General features: G+C 36.1%; 1 protein-coding gene across 2 annotated transcripts in view; it reads left to right on the top strand.

Annotated features, from left to right (window-relative positions):
- LOC118186462 (uncharacterized) overlaps window positions 1-13091 on the top strand; it is a 147522-nt gene extending 134431 nt beyond the window's left edge. For both annotated transcript variants that reach the window (XM_035356564.2, XM_035356563.2), the window contains exons 38-40: window positions 5506-5608; window positions 5763-5837; window positions 12905-13091. In XM_035356564.2, the coding sequence (XP_035212455.1) occupies window positions 5506-5608; window positions 5763-5837; window positions 12905-12963 (237 nt within the window). In that variant the 3' untranslated portion in view covers window positions 12964-13091. The remainder of the gene's footprint in view (window positions 1-5505; window positions 5609-5762; window positions 5838-12904) is intronic.
- Window positions 13092-21962: the final 8871 nt, after the last annotated feature.

The following is a 21962-nucleotide window of genomic DNA, read 5'->3' as shown; positions in this document are numbered from 1 at the left end:
AGTTAGGGGAGACATAACATACAGTGCTTCGCAGGAATACCTTGATAAGGGACTGCAGGAAGATTGTGTAGATGTGGCCCAGGCCAGTGTAAATGAAGAAGTCATACTTTGAAACTTCAAAAATTGGCTGACAGAAGTTAGGAGTATTTATGGGGGATTCCGATAAATGTGGGTTGCATAGGGCCTTAAATTGATGTCAATTTCTAGGAGCTCGTACTTAAAATTGTCAGAATAATTTACCTCCGCGTTGGTGATGGCTTTCTTGAAAAAATTATTATTTAATTTATTGATGAATAACGCCAGATTTTGGAGTTTAAGGTCTCTGTGTAGCTGTTCATTGCGAAAGAACCAGGGTGCTCCTGTGATTTTTCGTAAGTAGTTGTTTTGGAAAACCTGCAATTTATTTAATACGGAAAAGGGAACAGAGCACCATGCAGGGGAGGCATATGTAAGGATGGGTCTTAATATTGATGTGTAAATGTGCTTCTTGCGAACAAGATCCAGTGGTGAAGAGGCGTCAAGAAAGTTTCGGAGCTTCCTAGAGACTCCTATGGCTTTCCCGATGGTCCTGGAAATGTGAGGACCCCATGTAAGCGAGCCGTTAAAACGAACTCCCAAGTATGTAGCCTCTCTGACTTTGGGCACCGTTTCATTAAAGAGGGTCAGATCTGCATCAGTGTTTTTTCTTCTATACCGTCCTATCAGTAATAATTTATATTTTGTGGCATTAATGGACGTCCTCCATTTGAGACACCATTCCTCTCTTTTGTGTGTGTGGTTTTGTATTCTGATCATGGCATGTCGTGGATTAAGTGAACTAGAAAGAATGGCGGTGTCGTCCGCGTAGCAGGCGGTGATGCAGTTTGTATTTTCAATCATAGGGAAGTCCTTAGCATATATAAGATAGAGAATAGGCCCAAGGATGCTTCCTTGGGGGACGTCAGCTTTAATTAATGTGTTTTCAGAATAAAAATCGCCCTGCCTGACATAGAAGGATCGATCACTTACAAAGGAGTGAAGAATCAAAATCGTTTCCCTGGGGAGATCAAGGGAAGCAAGCTTGTAGATAAGTCCGCTATGCCAGACGCAGTCAAAGGCTTTTGCCATGTCCAGCATAAGGAAAGCAGTTGTCTGGTGCTTATGAATAGCTGCGCTTAAATATTCAACGATTCTGACAAGCTGCATTGTGGTAGGCAATCCTTTACGGAATCCAAACTACTGGTTTGGAAGCGCGTTTAGGGCTGGCTGTAGTCTTTTACAGATAATTCTCTCTAGGATCTTTACCAGTGCAGGAAGCAAGCTGATTGGGCGAAACGCATCCATTCTTGTATTATCTTTTCCCGGTTTGGGAATTAAGATGACAACCGCTTGTTTCCACTCAGCTGGGAAATAGCATAGGTACAGGCAGGCGTTGTAAATGCTACAGAGTTTGTTAATGAAATTACCAGGCAAATGTTTAATCATTGTATTAGAGATTTTGTCCTTCCCTGGTGCTTTTCTATTATGAAGTTTAGTTATCATAGAGCTAACTTCTGTGGGAGATGTAAAAACAGGGATATTTTTAACACTGGGCTGGTTAATCCAATTATCGACAGACATGTTAATGTGACTAATGAAATTTCGGTCTGAAGGGGTCTCATTTGGAGTGAACTGCTTGGCGAAATGGGCGGCAAAGGCTTTAGCTTTGTCTTCGTTGCTGTATTTGAATCCAGTGTCGTCCTGTAGAGGTTTGTTGCTTGTTTTTGTCGACTTCATTAAACGGAGGGACTTCCAGAATTCTCCGTCTTCCGCATTTAATTTTTCAATTTTGTTATTCCAAAGTTTAGTCTGGTGGGAGTCAATTAACTTTTTAATATTGCGATTAAGTTTATTAATTTGCGATTTAATTGCTGGATCACGTGAGTAGGCAAAGATCTTACGGAGTCTATTTCGTGTTTGGCTAATTAATTTAATTTCTTGCGGAAGTTTGAAGTGATGTTTTTTATTAATAATTTCTGTAGTAGAATTTTGCAATGCCTCTCAATGCAGGTGGTGATACTTGTGATATCATGCGTATTTTTAAGTTGCTCTGTTTTGGGGCGGTCTTTGTTAATTTCAGATTTAAATTTTTCCCAATCAGTAATTTTGTAAGTGGTGCTTGCTTCAGGCCTGCCAATACCAAGGTGTGCCAGAACTGGCACGTGATCTGAAGAAAGATCATTGATTACTTCCGTAGTGATCGGTAAGTTATCAGATGTGAGGAAAAGATCCAGTATGTCTGGATACTGTATTGGGTGAGTAGGCCGGAAAGTAAAATCTTCTGGAGGGTAAATGTAGTATGGATAATTGAACAGGAAGTTTTGAAGGATATCACCGTTTTTATTCGTTTTGCGGCACCCCCAGCTAACATGTTTAGCATTAAGATCACCTCCGATTATGGTGGGAAAGGGGTTATTTAGCAAATTCTGTAAGTGTTGATCTTGCAGCCTGAGATCTGGAGTGTTGTAAAGGGCGCATACAAGCATATTTCCCAAATTAGGGATCCGAACGATTACCCTAACTTCTTCAAACCCGTAAGAATTGTCAGAAGCGTAGAAGCAGGGATCCAAACTCCGCTTAACATAGATTACGGCACCTCCGCCTCTATGTCTGATCCTATCACAGCGATAACTGCGATAGTTAGCAATACTCAGGGAGTGCGCTGGCGTAGCGTGTGTCTCAGTGATTAGTGCAATGTCAATGTTGTAATGTGTGAGAAAGTCCTGCAGCTCGCTAATTTTGGTGATAATGTTCTGCGCATTCCATGTCATGATCGTCACTGGGGTCATTTTTACTAAGGACCTACGATTCATAATTTATCTTAGTATCGGGCCTCACTGTAGTTTGCTTTTCTGCCATGGCAGTTGTATTGTGTAGAAGCGCTATAAGATCAGCAAGGTTCTTCATGACCTGCTGAGCGTCCGCTACAGCTTTCTGAATTTTCCCCGCGAAAATATCAGATTGAACAGCCTGGGCGTAGGATTTATTGACAATGACCCTTTCATCAAACTTGGGGGCATTAGGTTTCTGCTTTGGGAAGGCCTCACAACCCCTCCAGTTGCTGGTATGCTTCCCGAGACAGTTACAACATTTCGGCTAGGTTCCGGCCAGTCCCGGCTTTCATGAGGGCCTGCACATTTACGGCAGCGAGGCGGGTGGTGACACGCCGCCTGCGCGTGATGGTACCTTTGACATCGAAAGCATTGTGTCGGCCCACGCCGACCACGATATCTTTCGACTTTAATGTCAAAGTACATTAGATATTTCAGATGATATATCTCATTGTTTTTAGGGGTCTTAGAAAGAGTGACCAGAAATAGGGGCATTTTAGCCCTATCTTTTCCTCTGCCCTTCATCAGTTGTTCCACTTTGAACGCAGTGAAATCTTTTTCACGGAGTTTCTCCTGAATGTCCGTGGGTTTCGCATCAATGGGAAAATTTCTTATCACAACTTTGAGTTTCTTCTCCTCAGGGAGAAGGAACGAGTGATAAGAAAATTCTTTTTTGTCGAAAAGGGCAGTCATGCTTCGGAAGGTATCCGAATTTTTCGTGTGTATTTCATAGTTGCCTTCACCTTTCTTTTTCGCGGTGAAATCGGTCAGTTGTTCCTTTTCAAGCAGTTCAGTGAAAGATTTCCAGTTGTACTTGCATTCTCGAAAACAAATCGGCGGCATTTTCGCCGCCCTGTGCGGGAAAGAGAACTGACCCTCAGTTCGGGTTGCTCCAGTCTGAGTTTCACGAGCATCACTATCCATTGGCCCAACCGGGCACGTGACCTCATCCAAGATCTTGATTGGCCGAGCTACGCTTTCTGCCAAAGACATACTCGCGTGAGCTGACTTTTCAGTAGCCCCAATAGATGGCGTCACATTATCATGACTACTGGTAGCAACCTCGTGTGTTCGAGTGTTAGGGCCATCCACACTGATTGGTTGATGAAAGGTAGTGTCGATCACGGCAGACGAATCGCGTGGTTCTTCTTTCTGAGCGGCAGGGTTCAGAAGTTTCTCTTCCTGAGGAACAGGATTCACAGATTGTTCTTTACCTTTTGGGTTTATAGCCGGGGAACGGCGTTTCCCGTGCGTTCGCCTAGTTTTCCGGACAGATTTCTTAATTTCTGTGTAAATTCCATCATTCGAACTGTCCATGTCCAGTGCAGTTCCTTCTTCAGCAAAGGAAAATCTGTTAGCGACTGGAATATTGAATTCAATGGTGGGACTGAGCGGGCGTTTACTGCTTGTCCGCGTCTCATCCACTATCATAGATTCCGCAGCCAAGTTTGTCATAGATTGTCCAGGTTCCGGTTGGTTCTTGGTTCCTAGAAGGTATATTTTCCTTAACGTCAGTGTTTTCAGATCCTTGGAGAGTCATTTTGTGGAGTGTGGCTCTGAAACCGCGAAGTACTCGTAGTTCTATACTCTCCTTATCAGTGAGTGACTTGTCATCAGGTCTCACTTCGTACTCCGTGATTAGCACTCCGAGAAAGTCAAAGAGCTTTTTCAATCATTGTTCAATAGGTAAAGAGCAGAGGTCGTAGAAACAACAGACACGTGGTCGTACTGTTAGGTTCGCTAGGCGTTTTTACGGTGCTCGTAGCCGGGGCCAAAGCACCAACCTACTATTAGCCCACGTACGAGGTGTAATGGTAACTGAATAAGAACGCCCTTGCGCTCGCCTGTGATGCAACGCATACACAATCAGCTGTAAGGCAACGCATGCACAATAAGCTGTAAGACAACGCTCCGTAACAAGCTCGTAATATGTACTGTGATCTTAAATTTACTGTCCCAATTAAGCGGAATGTTTTCCCAATTAAACATATAAATTTTCTATTGGCTTCTTAGTTTGGTATCTGTTCTTTGAGATTAGTCCCAAATAAGCGGCTGTCCAGATTAAGCAGTGTCCCAATTAAGCGGAATCGACTGTATTTTAATTCATTTAAATGTTGGTATAATGTTTTTTATTCGATATTCAATTTAAGTAATATTTTAATCTAATTAAACGTTGGCACAATGTTTTTATAGCGGTGTTTTTATTCTCTTCTTTGCTATATGAAAATATTAATAACCTTACTTTAGTATGTTATACTCATAGTAAATGTATTTATTTACACTTACCTGCCATCTTAAAAAACGACATTTTCAACAAAAAATTAATCCATTACTTTTAACTATATTTATTTATTTATTTTTAAAGTTTGGAATACTATGCGTAAAAACAGCGCTTTTCAAGATGGTTGACGATTGTAAAATCCGTGCCAACAATTGCGCCAATGTAAATCACCAAAATCCGTGCAACCGTCTACCAAAGTAGCACCTTCTATTTTTGTGTTTAAATATATGATTTTGATATTAATAGGAAAACGCTATAGATAATTTGTATAACGCATTTCATTTTTATTACTATACTCAAAATTTAAGTATTTACTATATCTTAACAACAACATACTTGAGATGAAATGCATATAAATGTGTTTATATTTTTCAGAATGGTGATATACTTATCACAAATGCAACTGACATTGGTTGGAGCCCATATTTTCCTCTTCTTTCGGGAGTTGTGACTGTTCTAGGAGGTCTTATATCACACGGTAAACAGAGAAAATACTTTTACCGAATAACAACATAATAAGTTTTCATAATGAAAGAGTATAAATAAAATAAACAATTATGTTCATATATTATTTTGTTCCTAACTTATAATATAATAAATAATTCTACCTTTCTCTTCTTAACATTCACTAGGTGCTGTTGTAGCAAGAGAATATGGTCTTCCATGTGTTGTAGGAGTACAGAAAGCCACAACTGCTTTCAAATCAGGTTTGTACAGTAGTAAACAAAAGTAAAAATTAAAAATTTCTTATGAACTTTATAAGATATTTTCTCCCTGCTCTCCATATGCCTTCGTCTGTTTGGTTCTTCGTCTGTCTGGTTCGTCTTCGTCTCCCTGCTCTCCATAGCACGTCTGTCTGGTAATCGGAAAGCCCGGAATTCGAATCCAGGCAAAGTCACTGTGGATTTCTTCAGTTTCTTGACATCGAAAAATTCCAAAAGCCTCTGTAAGTGGCGTCCAAATTAAAAGGTGGCGGGCGGGTGATTGCTCCCCTCATCCCCAGTTAATCTTTAAAAGCGGGAGTATATGAGGATTTTTTCCTTCTTTTCCGAGTGTCTTCACGTTATAACTGAATAGCACGTCTGGCTGGCAATTTGGAGATCCGGAGTTCGAATTCCGACAATGGCATTGCATATTTTTCACAAACCTAATGACTGTAAAACTCAAAAATACAGTGGACAGTATTTTTTTAAGTAACGCTACAGTAAATATGAACTAGGCAGCTTTCTATTGTAAATAATTAAGTTTTATTACCTATTCCGTCGAAAAATAGTCCAGTAGTAACAAAGTGATAGTTAAGTATTTAATATATATATGTTGACAACAAATATTAGGAATATTTGTGCTGAAGTGCTACGTCAGTTATCTGAAAGACTGGTTATTCACAGTTAAAATTTATTGAACAGATATCTAAGATGATTCCGGTGAAAAGTCAGGAAATGAGACGCAAATGTAGCGAGGGAAATTCTTCAAAATTTTCTCATTGTTCTTAGTACTCGTTAGTTCTTAGATATGTACAAAATGTGTCGTACTCACTATTTCTATGATCATCCATTCTTTACTCTGCTTCTGTGTCTTTTATTCCAAACTTACTTTGCTTTAGTCTTCATGAATTCCTTAGAAAAACCACTTTCCAACTGAGTTATGAAAAGAATGCAGTCGAAAATTTAAACAACAATCACATTACAATTGCATACAGTAAGGACAACAATCGCATTAGTTAATGATTCTGTTGTGGGAAAATTTGCTAATATGGATATTACACCTTTTTTAGCTTATATTGGTGTAGAGACGTTAGGATATTTTTGGAAGCCAGAGAGATGAAAAATGAGCAACCGCCTTCACCGGGAATCGAACCACGGACTTCTGGAATACCGGCCCAGCGTGCTACCGTTACACCACGAAGGCACGCTAGGAAAGTGGGAGAAACACCTTATATACTCCCCTTTTTAAAGGGAGACTAGAGTTTTAGATGACCTAGTCGCCAAATCCTGGGTTTGGAGAATCATCATCCACAACCCTTTTAGTTCGGGCGCCACTGTAGAGACCTTAGGTTAATTGGAAGCAGAAAAGGTGAAAAAATATGCAACTGCCTTCGCCGGGAATCAAACCACTGACCTCTGGAATACCAGCCCAGCGTGCTACCGTTACACCACAAAGGACGCTAGGGAAGTGGAAGAAATACCTTATATTGGTATCGTAAAAAAACTGACATCCGAATAAAATAAACCACATTTAAAATTATTTTCTATTAAAATAAATAACATTGCTTGTTAGAATAAATAGCTAAATTTAAATAATCATGTTTAATACGAAATCAATGATTCAGATACTTCAGATTTCGCACAAATGAGGTTGCACTGTATTTTAAAGCGGGTTACGATCAGATATTTAAAAAATTTACGCCTATTTTAAATATTTAATTTCCAAAAATATTTTCAGTAAATGGACCTTAAAATGGAGTGAAGTAACATAAACTTCATTCTCGCTAACTTTGTGCGAAGTGATTTAGGCCAAATTGCATACGGATATTTATTACCCATTCATAATGTGAAACATTCAGGATGATCTAAATAAACGACCCTTGATACTTTGATACTTATGTGGATTATACTGGGTTTCTACTGCACTGAGGCAGTACTTCCCAGTAACATGAAAGAAGTCCCGAAGGATCCTGGCGTTGAGGGGAAATTAAGTGGGTCCCGCAGGCAGGAAGTCATCAAAGAGAAGCTGTAAAAGAGAAGAAAAGCAGTAGTTAGCTGATGTGTCGCCATCTGGTGGTGGTGATGGAAGCAAGAAGATGTTTGGAGTCCGGAGGTGGAGAGCCAAGATCAAGAGCTGGCGAATCAGGAGGCTGCGTTGGCAGAGGAGAGCAAGTTTCGCTGATTTGTTCAGGCCGGTCACATGGGTGGTCACCCTCTCGGAAGTTGTTCCTCGATGCTGCTTGAGTTTCAGTGACTTTCAGCTTCGAAAAGATGAATATTTCTGAAGTTCATCGTAGGAATGGATTAATTTTCTTCAGCAAATTTCATGAGATAAGTTGCTGCACGAAATCCTGCGGAGAATTTTTCTGAAGGGGTTTTAGCTTTGCGGATTCTGTCTAGATGTTCAACGATATTGTTGAGGAAGTTTCTGATTTTGGGATCCTGTAGCCAAGATATGGCTTCATCAATTTCTTTGGGCATTTCTGATCTTCTTAACTTTCTCACTATAAAGTGGCTTGTGGGCTTTCTTTGCATCATGAGTTTCTTCATTTGTGAGCTGCGGGAAGTCATCAGGTGTTTTCTTGAATTCTGTAGTCTTTTTCTGGGCGGGTTTCTGTTCGAATTTCTTTTTATATTACGAACAACCTCTGTAACTAGTTACATGATTTTCTTTACAGAAGTAGCATGTAGGTTTTTCTTCTTTATTCATCTGGCACAGATTGCTTCGATGAGGTAAACCACATTTGCAACATCTTTTTTGGTTTGTGTACAGGTGCTGGGAGTGTCCCCACTCCTGGCATCTGAAACACTGAATCGGGCGTTTCCTGGGCTTGTAATTTTCGATAACGATGTTAACACTGAACATGTTGTTCAAGTTGTAAAGGGCGTATTCGTTTTTATTTCTCTGCAACTCAAGGAGCCAGACTGAGAGTTTTTCTGAATTATTTTTAGCACTTCTGCAGAACTGTTTTACTTTTTGAATGGGGAACTTCCGTCTCGCTAGATCATTATAAATCGCTTCTTCTGGAGTTCTATCTGGAAGGTTCTTCAGGATTACTTTAATCGGCTTTTCGTGACTCATAAGGTACGTAGGGTGGGGTATGCTTTTCGCTTTAGTGAGTTCGAGAACTGATTTATAATCTTCAATTGATTTTACGTTAACGAATATCAATTTCGTTTTAACTTGTGCTTCAATTTCATACTTTTCTGATTTCCTGTACGAGTTCAAGCCATTCTACATTTTCTTGCTTGAATACGATAGGAGGAGGCTTCTTGTCTGTATTAATTTCCTTTTCATCATCGGCTTCTGTAGTTTCAGAGTTTCGAATCGATTCTTTTGGGGTTATTTCCATTCTTGGGCTGTCGGTGGTTTTGCGGTTTTCTTCGGAGAAATCCATGTTTCTTTTGGCGTGGGTAATTTTTCATCTACTTCTTTGGCTGTAACTGCTGCATCGATTTTTTCAGTTACTTCTTTTATTTGTTCCATTTCTTTCTGTGTTGTGTTTTTAAACTGCGGGGATGTGATGAGTTTTTCCATGATTTCTGCGGCAATGTCTCTCAGTTTGTCTTCCTCACTTGCATTTCCAGTATTCGTTGGAGTAAGGGGAGGCATCTACTTGACTTTATTCTTGGGGTTTAAGACGAAGTCTTCTTTATTCCATTTTTTCTTTGGTTTGGTTACCGAAGCACGAAATGAACAATCTGAATTCTGGTCCGAGGCTCGATTGTCTTCTTCATTCGTATAAACATCCGGTGTCCTAAAGAAGGACATTTTTCTGTACCCGAGAGTACCTAAAACAGAGCGTTAGTAAAACGTTCTTAAAAAATCAAAAAATACTGCGCTGACCGCCTACGGTACTGGGTCAGCTACTGTAGATTTGATTTGACACTGACGACTGAAAAAATGACTGATATGACTGACTGAAACGACCCTTCACATGAGGGCTTAGCATTTAAGCATGCCGAAGTTTACCTTCTCTAACTGGCTATGGCTTAAAACCTGTTCCACCGGTGTGAACGGACTTAATGGCTATTACGGCTTAAGTTTATGACAATAATAATGGCTAAACCATTATGTGAATGCTCAATTTTGTACTGCGCATACAAGTAATTATCCCTGCTTCTAATGTAAGGGACAAGAAACTAAGTACTGTTCTTAAATGGTTATAATTTTATTTATATCTTTTAAATAACCTCCCACACGCTCGTAAGAACTCTTTATATTAAAAGTACTTATTATACTATATGAAAGTTTTTCTCTCATATTTTATTGTTATAAAGTTTAAAAATTTTATACGTTTTTTTAGATTTCTCACAGAGTTTTTACGTTTTTTTAGATTTCTCACAGTATAACCAATTATTTATAAAATTCTTACACAAGACAGAAGAAATATGATACCAAAATACAATATTTAACAAAGAACATTATGAAACATGAGCTAAACATTTGAATTAAACGTAAAGGTCATACAAATATGAAAGGATACTTATAAAATCCTGGTGTAAATTTAAAAGTATTTAGAAAAATTACATCATATAAATATATTTGTACTCTATATTAAAACTGTATTTGAACAATTTTTAGGCATTAATATGTTTCAGGCACGGAACGGTTTTTAATGACTTTTTTTTTTTTTTTCAGAATAGTAATTGGTAAGAGCTGCATCAATAGTTTGGCTATGCCGTTGACCTGATTTGATTCCCAGGGACTAATTCTTTACGAGATCATATGAAAAAAAAAATGTCTACTTAAGTAAACAGCATCCTGTTTATGAGTTTAAAGTCAGGAAACAATACGTAAAATCCTTCAGTAGCAAATGATGAATGTTGCAAAAATGGCTGAGTAACGAAAGCTGGAGATCATGTTTAACTGTAGACGTATGATCTGTGTAGCCATAAAAGTTGAGAAATTAGGCTTTTATACATAGTTTTCAATAAATGCATACCAAATAAATACAAATAGTATCAATATTTGCGATAGACATTGCGTAAGCACATTATCAAAAATCATCCTCCTCAAAAATCCTGTACATACTCAAAAAATTTTATTTAAAACTTTTTGTAAATATTTTTCATTTTAATAAACAAATAATACCGTATTTCTGCAAGCAGTTACTTTCTTACAGTTATATCGTAATCTATCTAGCAAATAACCCCTGCATTCTTTAATCCTCTGCCTGAATGCATCTCAGCTACAATTCAGAGATGGCTAATATAAAATTTTTATTTCTTACATATGGTTCCTACATAGTGTCTGAAAAACAAAGTGTCTACATAGTTCGATTGTGTCCTACATAGTGTCTGAAAAAAGAATAATATATACTTAAATATTGTTTTGGACATGTAATTCTAATCACAAAATTTCTCAAAATAAATTAGAAAATTTAATTAGAACACTCTCAGCAGTGTGATGACAGGAATCTCTAAATTTATAAATTAACATTTTAGATAGTCTCCTTAGAGCAGAAAATATATTCATTAAAATGTTTTATGCTTTAAATTAATTACGAAATAATTTATGCATTTGCCTGCAAAACTCGTAAAGACATTCGAAAAGAATGTGGTAATGTTATAAGTTTATATCATTTTTTGCAGGTTGCTATTAAGTGATTTCAGTAGTATATTAGGCAGAATTATGTAGACATAACGAAACAAAAGGTGCAGGTTCTGGCGATCAATAGTTCCATATTCGATAGAGCAGCATTCTTGTTAACTGTATAGTTACCTCCATGAAACTATTAATTTCTACCACAAAAGGTGTTTACACATTTTAGAACGATTTCAATAAAGAATTTTTTTTAAATAAAGCAAATGTTTGGAATAATATTTTCTGGCAACTGCTTATTATTTGAGATAAGAATATCGTCAGCTAGTTTTAAACTTATTCTTCTTTCAAAATGTCGCATGCAAACAAGCTGTCGATTGAAGGGTGCATTTTTGAGCTTTCCGGATTATTCCGGAGCTTCCTATTCCATGATTCAAAAATATTGTAAAATGCATGTGCTAATAAAAATTTTTGAAGTGCAAATAAAGCAACATTATTAATCGGAAAGAGGAAAACCATCAGTCATTACTACTACTTGGAAAAACGACTCCAAATGAATACCCGAAAAAGGTATGTAATGTTTCTAAATTAAATCGTTGGTGACGAAATATATTTGTAGTAACAATAAATAAAATAATAAACCAAGATTTACACCTTATAAAACGTAAAAAAACGGAATGCTCACCAGTGTGTCGAGTCATGTAGCCCAACGTAGAAATATTTGTAGAACTATGTATGTAAATTATTTAGTAGGAGATAAATGGAAACACATTGTGTGAAAATAAGAAAAATGGGGAAAACTGCCTAATATCAACTCAACGTACGATCAAGAAAAGTTTTACGTCGATATTTACAGAATAAGTTCCATTTCTTTACCCGAATGACTTTCAAAGACCGAAATTTCAACAAGACAAAGCAACAAGTCATACTTCAAAAACTACCATTGCATTGCTTGAAAAAATGAAGATTGATGCAGGTATTGCATGTATACATTGTCAATGCGTTCCTGCGGAGTCCACTGGCGTTTTATCTATGGAAAATGCGCCTTCGATTTTTTGAAAAAAAGCTTTTTCTGTGCGCAACCCATAGTGGCAAATAGTAGAATCAATGCTTCTGGAAAATTTACGAAAAGCTCTCCCATCATGGAAATCAAGATACAGAAAAAAGTCTATCAGATCAAGTAATTCAGAAAATACTCTAAAATTTTAAATTTTAACTAAGCGCTCTCGAAATCGCTCTAAAAATGTGTAAATATTCTCTGCAAAAGTTTCATATAAATATGTGAAATATTTATGAAAACCACATAAAAGTTAAATTTTGCCATTAATGTAACTCATTTATGCCACTACAATGAAACAGTTTTCATAACATTCTGTACCATATTTTGGAAAATTCAGAAGTCAGCATTTATGAAAACAAAGACTGCAGCCATTTTCCCCAACACTTTGCGTGTTATATCTTCCTTTATTGAGCATATATTAGTATATTAAGTCAAATTTATTTTCTGTTTGTTCATTCTTTTTAGGAGATACTGTAATACTCGATGGAACAAGTGGAACTGTTACCAAAGTGATAGAATGTTAATCCAACGGAAACTGCATATATCCTGCAAGGGCAGCCAGTTTAATGACTGTGATAAAATAATTTATTTTACATTTTACGTGGTTAATATACTCTAAATTTCAGAATTTTTAATAAAATTTGTATATTTACTCGTCTTTTCTTCTTTCAAAGGCGTACACAAAATAACACGTTCATTCGATAATATAATTGCGGCAATGATTTGTAAACTTAATTTATAAATTTGTAGAATTAGTGAAGACATTTTTATGAGTATAAAATGCAATCCAGAGTTTTCAAAAAACAGCGTGATCACAATTAAAGTTGGGTAGTTTAGCTGTAACTGTAACTGTAACTGGTAAAGAATTTGACAGTGAAATTTTTATGCACATTCTTCAAAAGATATCGAAAGATTCTTCCGGGGGAAAATGGTTAGAAATACATGCTTTGTTATGCTTTACGGTTAAATTAGCATTACTAATGAGAATTGCCAATTAAATCAATGAAAAATACACCTGGAATGCAGCCTGCGAATAAAATAGACTGTCTGCATAGACTGCTGGGAAATGATTAAGCGCTTTGTAATTACTGGAAAATATTTTTCACTATAACAGAACGCATAAAATGATCAGCGCATAAGCCTTGAAGACATTGTTACACCTATTAGCGATCTCAGGTGCATTGTCCTGGTTTCAAAAGTGCAAGTTATACATGTTAATACATATTTTTTCTGTACATTTTTTTTTTTTTTAAAATCCAGAAAGGAAACTGAAGAGTCAAACATCCTTGACCGGAAGGAGGCACATGTTTAACTGAACGTCCCCTTGCACTTGGTTGAAAATATCCAAGTCACCCCTCTGGAATGGATTAATATTCATAATTATCCTTCCAGAATTATAATTTTTGCATTACACACTTCATTATTCATCAAAATGCAGATGGATAATGTTATGAAAATAGTAACTAAAACAATAAACTTTATTCGTGAACGAGGTCTGACACATCGAAAATTTTTGCATTACTTGAAGAAATTGAAAGCGAGTACAGAGAATGATTACTGTAACGAAGGAAGGGAGTAAAGTCGAGGAACTGCACTAAAACGGTTTTTTGATTCAATAAATGAAATCAAAATTTTTAATTTTGGTTAATTTTTATTCGTTGTTGTCAAAAGGCCAATGCTCTCAGTTACAAATTTTTGCAATAAAAGTAATCATTTCGCTTGAGAGATCATTTAAATTATTACATATTTCGTATATATGTAAAAACTTTTAGTGAAATTATATGTAAAACTGTAGTATCGTTTCTATAATGTAACTTAAAATGCATGGAAAATCGAAGTTTTGCCAGAAAAGTAAGGTTATAGAGAAAAGTCGGGTTATTTATCACGTTGGCAAGAAAGAAATTTAGATTTCTTAGGCTGCTATCACACGTCACCTTGTTTCGAAAGAACAACTGTTTGGAAAAGTTTTTCTGCTTTGTCACAACAGCCAATCACCACAGATCGCTTTGGGGTTAACACAGGGGAAACTGGTTCTCCATTACAAACAAGCTAACAGCATTCGACGCTGATAGCTGATTGGTTGAAAACGAACAACTTGCAACTTTTTTCGAAAGGAAGGAAAAAGTTGCACGTCTTTCTTTCAATAGTAAGGCTGCTATCACACGTCACCTTGTTTCGAAAGAACAACTGTTTGGAACAATTTTTCTGCTTTGTCACAACAGCCAATCACCACAGATCGCTTTGGGGTTAACACAGGGGAAACTGGTTCTCCATTACAAACAAGCTAACAGCATTCGACGCTGATAGCTGATTGGTTGAAAACGAACAACTTGCAACTTTTTTCGAAAGGAAGGAAAAAGTTGCACGTCTTTCTTTCAATAGTAAGGCTGCTATCACACGTCACCTTGTTTCGAAAGAACAACTGTTTGGAACAATTTTTCTGCTTTGTCACAACAGCCAATCACCACAGATCGCTTTGGGGTTAATACAGGGGAGACTGGTTCTCCATTACAAACAAGCTAACAGCATTCGACGCTGATAGCTGATTGGTTGAAAACGAACAACTTGCAACTTTTTTCGAAAGGAAGGAAAAAGTTGCACGTCTTTCTTTCAATAGTAAACCAGGCAGAAAAATTGTCCGAAACAGTTGTTCGTGTGAAGCAAATGCCGTGTGATATGGGCTTTAGTGTGAAATAAAACTCGGCTTTATCTGTATATAAAATTAACTTTAATAGGTCAAATAGCTTCCATTCTGTTTTGCCATCTTTCTCGAAGCTTTAGGATTCGGCACTCATAGAACCTTTGTTCTTTATCAGTAAAAAACTCAATCAAGTGCGGTTTGAGGTCATCCTTATTACTGAAATGTTTTCCAATTAAGTTTTACAAACTTCAAAATGAATGATATTCCGATTTTGCAAAGTTGGGGCTGTGTAGTAGATGCGACAACACTTCCCAACCAAGCTCTAATAATTTCGTAGTTGTTGCTAAAAATGTGTGAGGCCTCTCATTATCAAGGGAAAATACGATTGCTTTGCAATTTTATAATTCTGTCCTTTCCTCTTTGATCCTTTCCTCCACCAAGTTGTCGGTAGAAAACATCAAATCAGACTACCCTCTACATTTCTCCATTCTTCACTGAATAATCAAGATATAACAACAATAGCTTTAACAGAAATTATAAACAAGGTATTCAGACAAGACGCTCCATCCGAAGATAGCTTAGAACAACTTTCAATTAGAACTGACAATTCTATTCCAACTACGCCAGATGATATTCCCTTTACACCTAGAGAAATATGCCACATTATTAAGAATCTTTCAAAAAATAAAGCGCCTGGCCCTGATGGCATTACTAACCAAATCATTAAACTAATACACTCTATTGACAATAATCTGTTTTCAGATATATGTAATAATTGCCTTAAATTAAATACTTTCCCAGACTGCTTCAAAATAAGTCAAATTGTATTATTCAATAAACCGGATAAGAACCCAGATAATGCAAATTCATACAGACCAATAAATCTTCTCCCTGCCATAGGAAAAATACTTGAGCAATAGCAGGGCGTTTGCGGCACGACTTTACGATCAATAACTCCATAAGAGATAACCAGTCTGGCTCTACTCGTAATAAAAGTACAACAAACGCAATAGACAATGCTCTCAATCAAATAAATATTAATAAATCTGCAGATTATCACTCAGCGCTTATTTGTCTTGACCTTACGAAAGCTTTCGACTCTTTATGATGGTCAGCAGTCTTACAAGCACTGAGAAAGTCAAACTGTCCAAGAAATATATGCCTAATACTACAAGACTTCTTACAAGATAGAAAAAGATTACTCATTCATAATAACAAAATAATAGAAAAAGTTCAGCAACGAGGTTGCCCTCAAGGATCATTCATCAGCACTGATCTTTGGAATATAGCCTTTAATTCTATAACATCATACATTTGGCCAACTCATACCAAAAGCATAGTTTTGCTGATGATGCATCATTTGTTATATCAGGAAAGAACAGAAGGGAACTGGATAGAAATGTCAATGAAACACTTACCCTATTCAATATACAATATTCAAAAATCAAACTCAAAATTAGTGAAGGAAAATCAAAAGCAATGATATTTCACAAGAAATTACAAAATATCTCAAGATTCCCTGCTTTCAAAAAAGATGGCAAAAGAATCAAAATTGTTCGAAAACTAAAATTCCTCGGCCTTGTCTTATTATAGACAAGAAATTAAATTGGATTGAACATATTAAGTACATAAGAACAAGAACATCAAAATTATCTAATAACCTTCGTAAAATTTAAGGATTAAATTAGAGCGTAAACCCTCATATTCCAAAAATTATCTTCCGAACAGTCATACAAAAAATAGTTTTATATAGAGTTGAAATTTGGTCTGATCCAATGACAATAAAGAAACAAAAGATACTACAAGCAATTCAACGACCATTCCTTCTTCGAATTACAAAATCATTTAGAACTACTTCAAATGCAGCCCTTTGCATACTTGCCGGAATCTCGCCACTATATATCACAGCACAGACAGAAAATGCAAAGGGTACAATTCTCAGATTAAGAAAACCAGTTAAAATCTTAGAATTCCTCGACCCTTCCAAATACGAATCATCAATAAATCCATACAGCAAACATTCGGCAATAAACCCAAGAATCTACTGTTCAATAAAACCACTTCCTACAAACTATACGTATCCAATAATTTATACGGATGGGTTCAAAAATGGAAACAGGAGTTGGAAGTGTATGCGTTATATTAACAAATTCAAATGAAAAAAGTATACTCAAAGAACGTTTAACAAAGGAAAATAGCACCTTTCAAGCTGAACTAATAACAATAAAATTAGCAATAAATTATTCAATTGAAAATCCAAGTCTATTCCCTAGAACAGTGATGGCGAATCTATGGTACGCGTGCCACAGTCGGCGCGTAGAGCATGATCAGCCGACACGCGACTAAAATCTTAAATTCTTAATCAATAATCACAATAAAATGAAACTATGTAATTTAAATAAGTGTTTTAGTCTGTTCTTGGACGTTTCACTTACTTATCGCATAATATCACTGGCACATGGCCTAAGCCTAGATATAAGATTTTCATTTATCGCCATAGAAATGATATACGTATTTATTGGTCCAATTTATGATGTTTCAACTATTTGGGCCAATCGTATTACATGGCAAAGAATACGCCAAAGTTGAACAACTTCAGATTTATTACAGACTGCCGGTGAGTTTTAATACTTTCATTGTTAAATAGATTCCAGTTCTCAGATCTAAGCATTTTGAGGTTACTTATGAATAATTCTAATTTAATATCTTAAACGGAATGGCGCACGGCCGTTCCATTTTGAACACGCGACCCCAGAAAGGTTCGCCACCGCTGCCCTAGAACCTCATGGGTTAAAGCTCATGTAGGCATCCAAGGTAATGAAGAAGCTGACTCAGCTGCCAAACAAACCATTGCAAGTGAAGACACACAATTTATTTCTCATCTATGGCCTAAATCATACCTAAAATTTCAACTTAACAATATAAAATTTAACATATGGAAATTGGAGAAACAGGCAGAAGACTGTATCAGTTTAACCCACAAGTATCTGAAAACTGTATAAAAGCTAACCATCATATTAACTGGATTCTCACAGGACATGGTCCATTCCCCACATACTTTCACCAAAAGAATATTCAACAACAAACTGGTGTGTATGTGGGGAAATAGGAGATCCAGAACATTATATTAGTACATGCTCCTTTACAAGAGCATTACACATCAGAATCCCTAATACAAACATTAACGCTTTCATAAAATTTGCAATAAAAAATAAATACTTCCGGAGGAAAAATGGAAAAAAAAATTTATTTTTCATTAAGAGGATAACTCTGTTTTAATTAACCAGATCAATGTTATGGTTTTTTTTAGGTTTTTTTCCCATACGAACACCATTTGATTTATTATTAATTATTATTTATTATATAATTCATTGTTATACGCTAAATTATTATTATTATTATTATTATTACAAAATTTTAGTGCAAGTAACATTAGTATGAAATATTCTAAGTATTATAAAACTACTGGATATGTATCCAAAGTATGTAAGTGCAATGGCACCGACTGTTAACATTTCTTGTAATCTCTTTATTCATATGTTCTTAAATTGCGTATTATGTAACTCATATGCCTAAATTTTAATAAATAATGGGAGTTCAATTGGACTATACCCATTTACTCATAGGAAACATTAGGTATCCTTTTGCACTTCTACATAAACATGAGGTAGTAAACATCTGAATTGATAGTTTGATTTCTTAGAAGCGGCTCAAAATACACAACACCTTTATAATCCCACCAAATTGATAGCATGATCTTTTTCTGATGCAGTATAGCTTTTAGTATGACTTGTGCTGATTTATCACGCTTCGAATATGATATTTTTCGGTTAAAGTTATTGTAGAGATCCTTTTTTCATCACCAGGGATAATTCGTGTTAAAAAAATGTCGATTGCATTACGTTTCAAATAACACACAAATACTGATTAGGTAAGTTACGTGAATGTCTTTCAATTCATGCGGAACCCAATATCGAGCTTTTTAACAAATTCAAGACATTTTACATGATTTTCAACTTTAATGTGTTAATTTAACTTTTGCAATCTTTCGCTCAGTTATATGACGATTCGATTCAATTATGGCTTTAATTTAATCATCATCAGCTCCAGAAGGTCGGCCAGAACAGTATTCATCTTCAACTAAAAGATGTCCAGAATGAAATTTTTAAACCAATTCCGACACATGCACCCTGTTAAACAAGAAACACCATAAACTTCACATATCTCTTTGCGAACCTCAGCCGCTTTCTTGCCTTTATGAAAATAAAAAAGTAAAATATATGGAAAATGTTTATTTTTGCACCTCATGTTAAAAGCGACCTTAAACAAACAATTCTAAGCAAAAATATCTGCTGCCAAATCTCAAAAGATAAAAAAAAAATTCTGAAATTGACAGACGAATAACAAAACGAACATAACGCTATCTATCTTTCAAACCGAAATTACTTTCTTGTCAACCCCATAGCATTGAGTTAAATTGCTGTCTCACTAAATTGCCGAGATATCGTCAAGCTGACTCTAGTTTTTGTTGCCAATTTTGGCGAGAAATCGCCAATATTCGACAAACTTAGCGAGCATTTGCCGACATTTTGTTTCCGTCCCTGTATAATTGCAATTAGTACTGGACTTGAAACTAATAATAACTGTAATTCATCCATATATGTGACTAGAAACGTATCTGGCCCTTATTACATAATTTTAACCGCATATGCCTTCCACTAATTCCCAGAAATAGGAAGTATTAGAGATTTCTACTCAGACGGGGAAAATCTATATAAGACCGGAGACAGCTTTAGCTCCCAGTTATTATTTTAGAGCTGACATCGGTGAATTGAGATCTCCATGAGAGCTTCGCTTTTAGATACACAGTGCATTGAGTTCTGTTTACATTCTCAGCAGTTTGAGTTGTAATTACTCATTGTACTCTGTCATAGATAAGAGTTGCACGAGCACTGCAGAGTAATACGAGTGCTTTTATGGACTGAAAAGGGTATCTTTTAGGAAATAAATTTTATCAAGCTATCATCAGTTCTGTATGAATTCCACCCATTACGAACCCGTACGCAGGCAACAATTTTTCGTGTCAGACGTGGGACTGAATGCCAATGACAAGAACGATGGATGAACAACTAAGCTATTTGGCAACAGTTTTTATTGCATTCCAGGAAGAGATGAAACGAGACAAGAATACGTGTAACGGGCCATCAAATCATTCAAGAGAATATAGCAGCTGGCCAAGAAAGGCTTGAAGGAGGTCAAGAAGAAATGAAAAAAGAAATTACTGCCATAATGGAAAACAAGTTTGAAGCTATGGAAGGCAGAACAGACACGGTTGGAAATAAAGTTGAAAAACTGAAGAAAGAGTTCCTGCTGCTGAACAAAAAATTAGAGAAAGAGTTTGGGCTGCCGAACAACAAATCAATTACAGAAATTTTGCTGCAGTTGCCAAGGAAGCCGACAGCTTAAAGAAATCTATAGCTACTGCAGGGAGCAATTCTGACAAATGTCAGAATTATGACATTGTCTAGCCATGTCTAAATGACAAATTGTCTAAATGACATTGTCTAGCTATGTCTTCTCATCCCTCTCTAAAGCTATCCAAGTGATGGAAAGACCTTCTGGGAAGTGTACAAGATTCAGTTTTCTATAGTGGCAGACGCAAATGGATGGGATTTCCAAGCTAAGACCTGCCATCTAGCTGCTTCTCTTAGAAAGGACAAAATGGATATTATCCAACTAGAGGTTAGGTTTCCAAGCTCTATCCCGTGCCTTAGAGGTGCGATTTCAGGAGAAGTGTTTAAAAGGATGTTGAATATCTGAATATTTGGTGTTTTATACTTTTTTAAACTTTAACTTTGACTCATGGTGCCGAACACACTAACTCAAATATATATATATTCATATGAACATTCATATATCATATCGACATTCTTATAAACATTCGTATAATGGTAGTACAATTTAACTTTTAGGTTCGCGTTGTGAGTAACCTATGCAAAAGGAAAAATCAATAACCTAAATTCAATAAAACTCCATGTTTCTTTAAAGCCTCCCGGCTCAAACAAATGGAGGGACATGACAGACCACAGTAAATTACACACTAAATTAAACAAATAAAACATAGAATATATATCAAACACATTTATTAATTTCTAGAATATTCAGACATATGATAAATAGGTAAACTGATCAGTCCTCTACAAATTAACCTTAAGATGTAAATTAACATATATATCATTTTAAATCTTATACTCATGTTAAGTGTAGGTGTATTAATTTTTTTAACATTCCATAACTCTCAATTTAGGTGGTTGTACCAATTTTCTAATCATTCGTTTACAGGTATATTTAAATAACTTGTCATTACTTAAATCTTCAAATCATTTCGTTTACAAGTACATTAATATAACTACTCATTAGTTAATTCTTCTATTTACTTCGTTTACACGTATATCAATATAAGTATCATTACTCGATTACAGTTCAAATAGAAAAGACAGAAAAAAAATCACTCACAGGGTGAGGTTCATACATAAAATTCATATTTTCTCACGTGTGCCATCATCGACGGATAAATACGGAGTTTTAAATAGTTCAACAGATAGTCCTGCTTATTTCGTTGACTGTTTAATACGGAGTGTTAATACGAGTAGTTCAGCAGATCGTTCAACTCATTTCGTTGACCATTCGGAAGAAATCCACAAAACCCAAATCGTGGTGCTTGCCGGATACAGGTCAATGATACACACTGCATTCAGGAACACTTCAATCAAGTCAAAACCCCAGGAAAATACTGGTATCAGGTAGCTTTTTTTTTAAATCAGAAACACTCTTAATCAGGAACGCTAACGCTTGAACAAAATCAAGACCCAAGGAAGATAC

This window comes from Stegodyphus dumicola, chromosome 8, assembly GCF_044657685.1.
Source record: "Stegodyphus dumicola isolate Sdum_Otavi_A_Nest chromosome 8, ASM4465768v1".
NCBI lineage: Eukaryota > Metazoa > Arthropoda > Arachnida > Araneae > Eresidae > Stegodyphus > Stegodyphus dumicola.
This window is presented reverse-complemented; position numbering and strand designations above follow the sequence as displayed.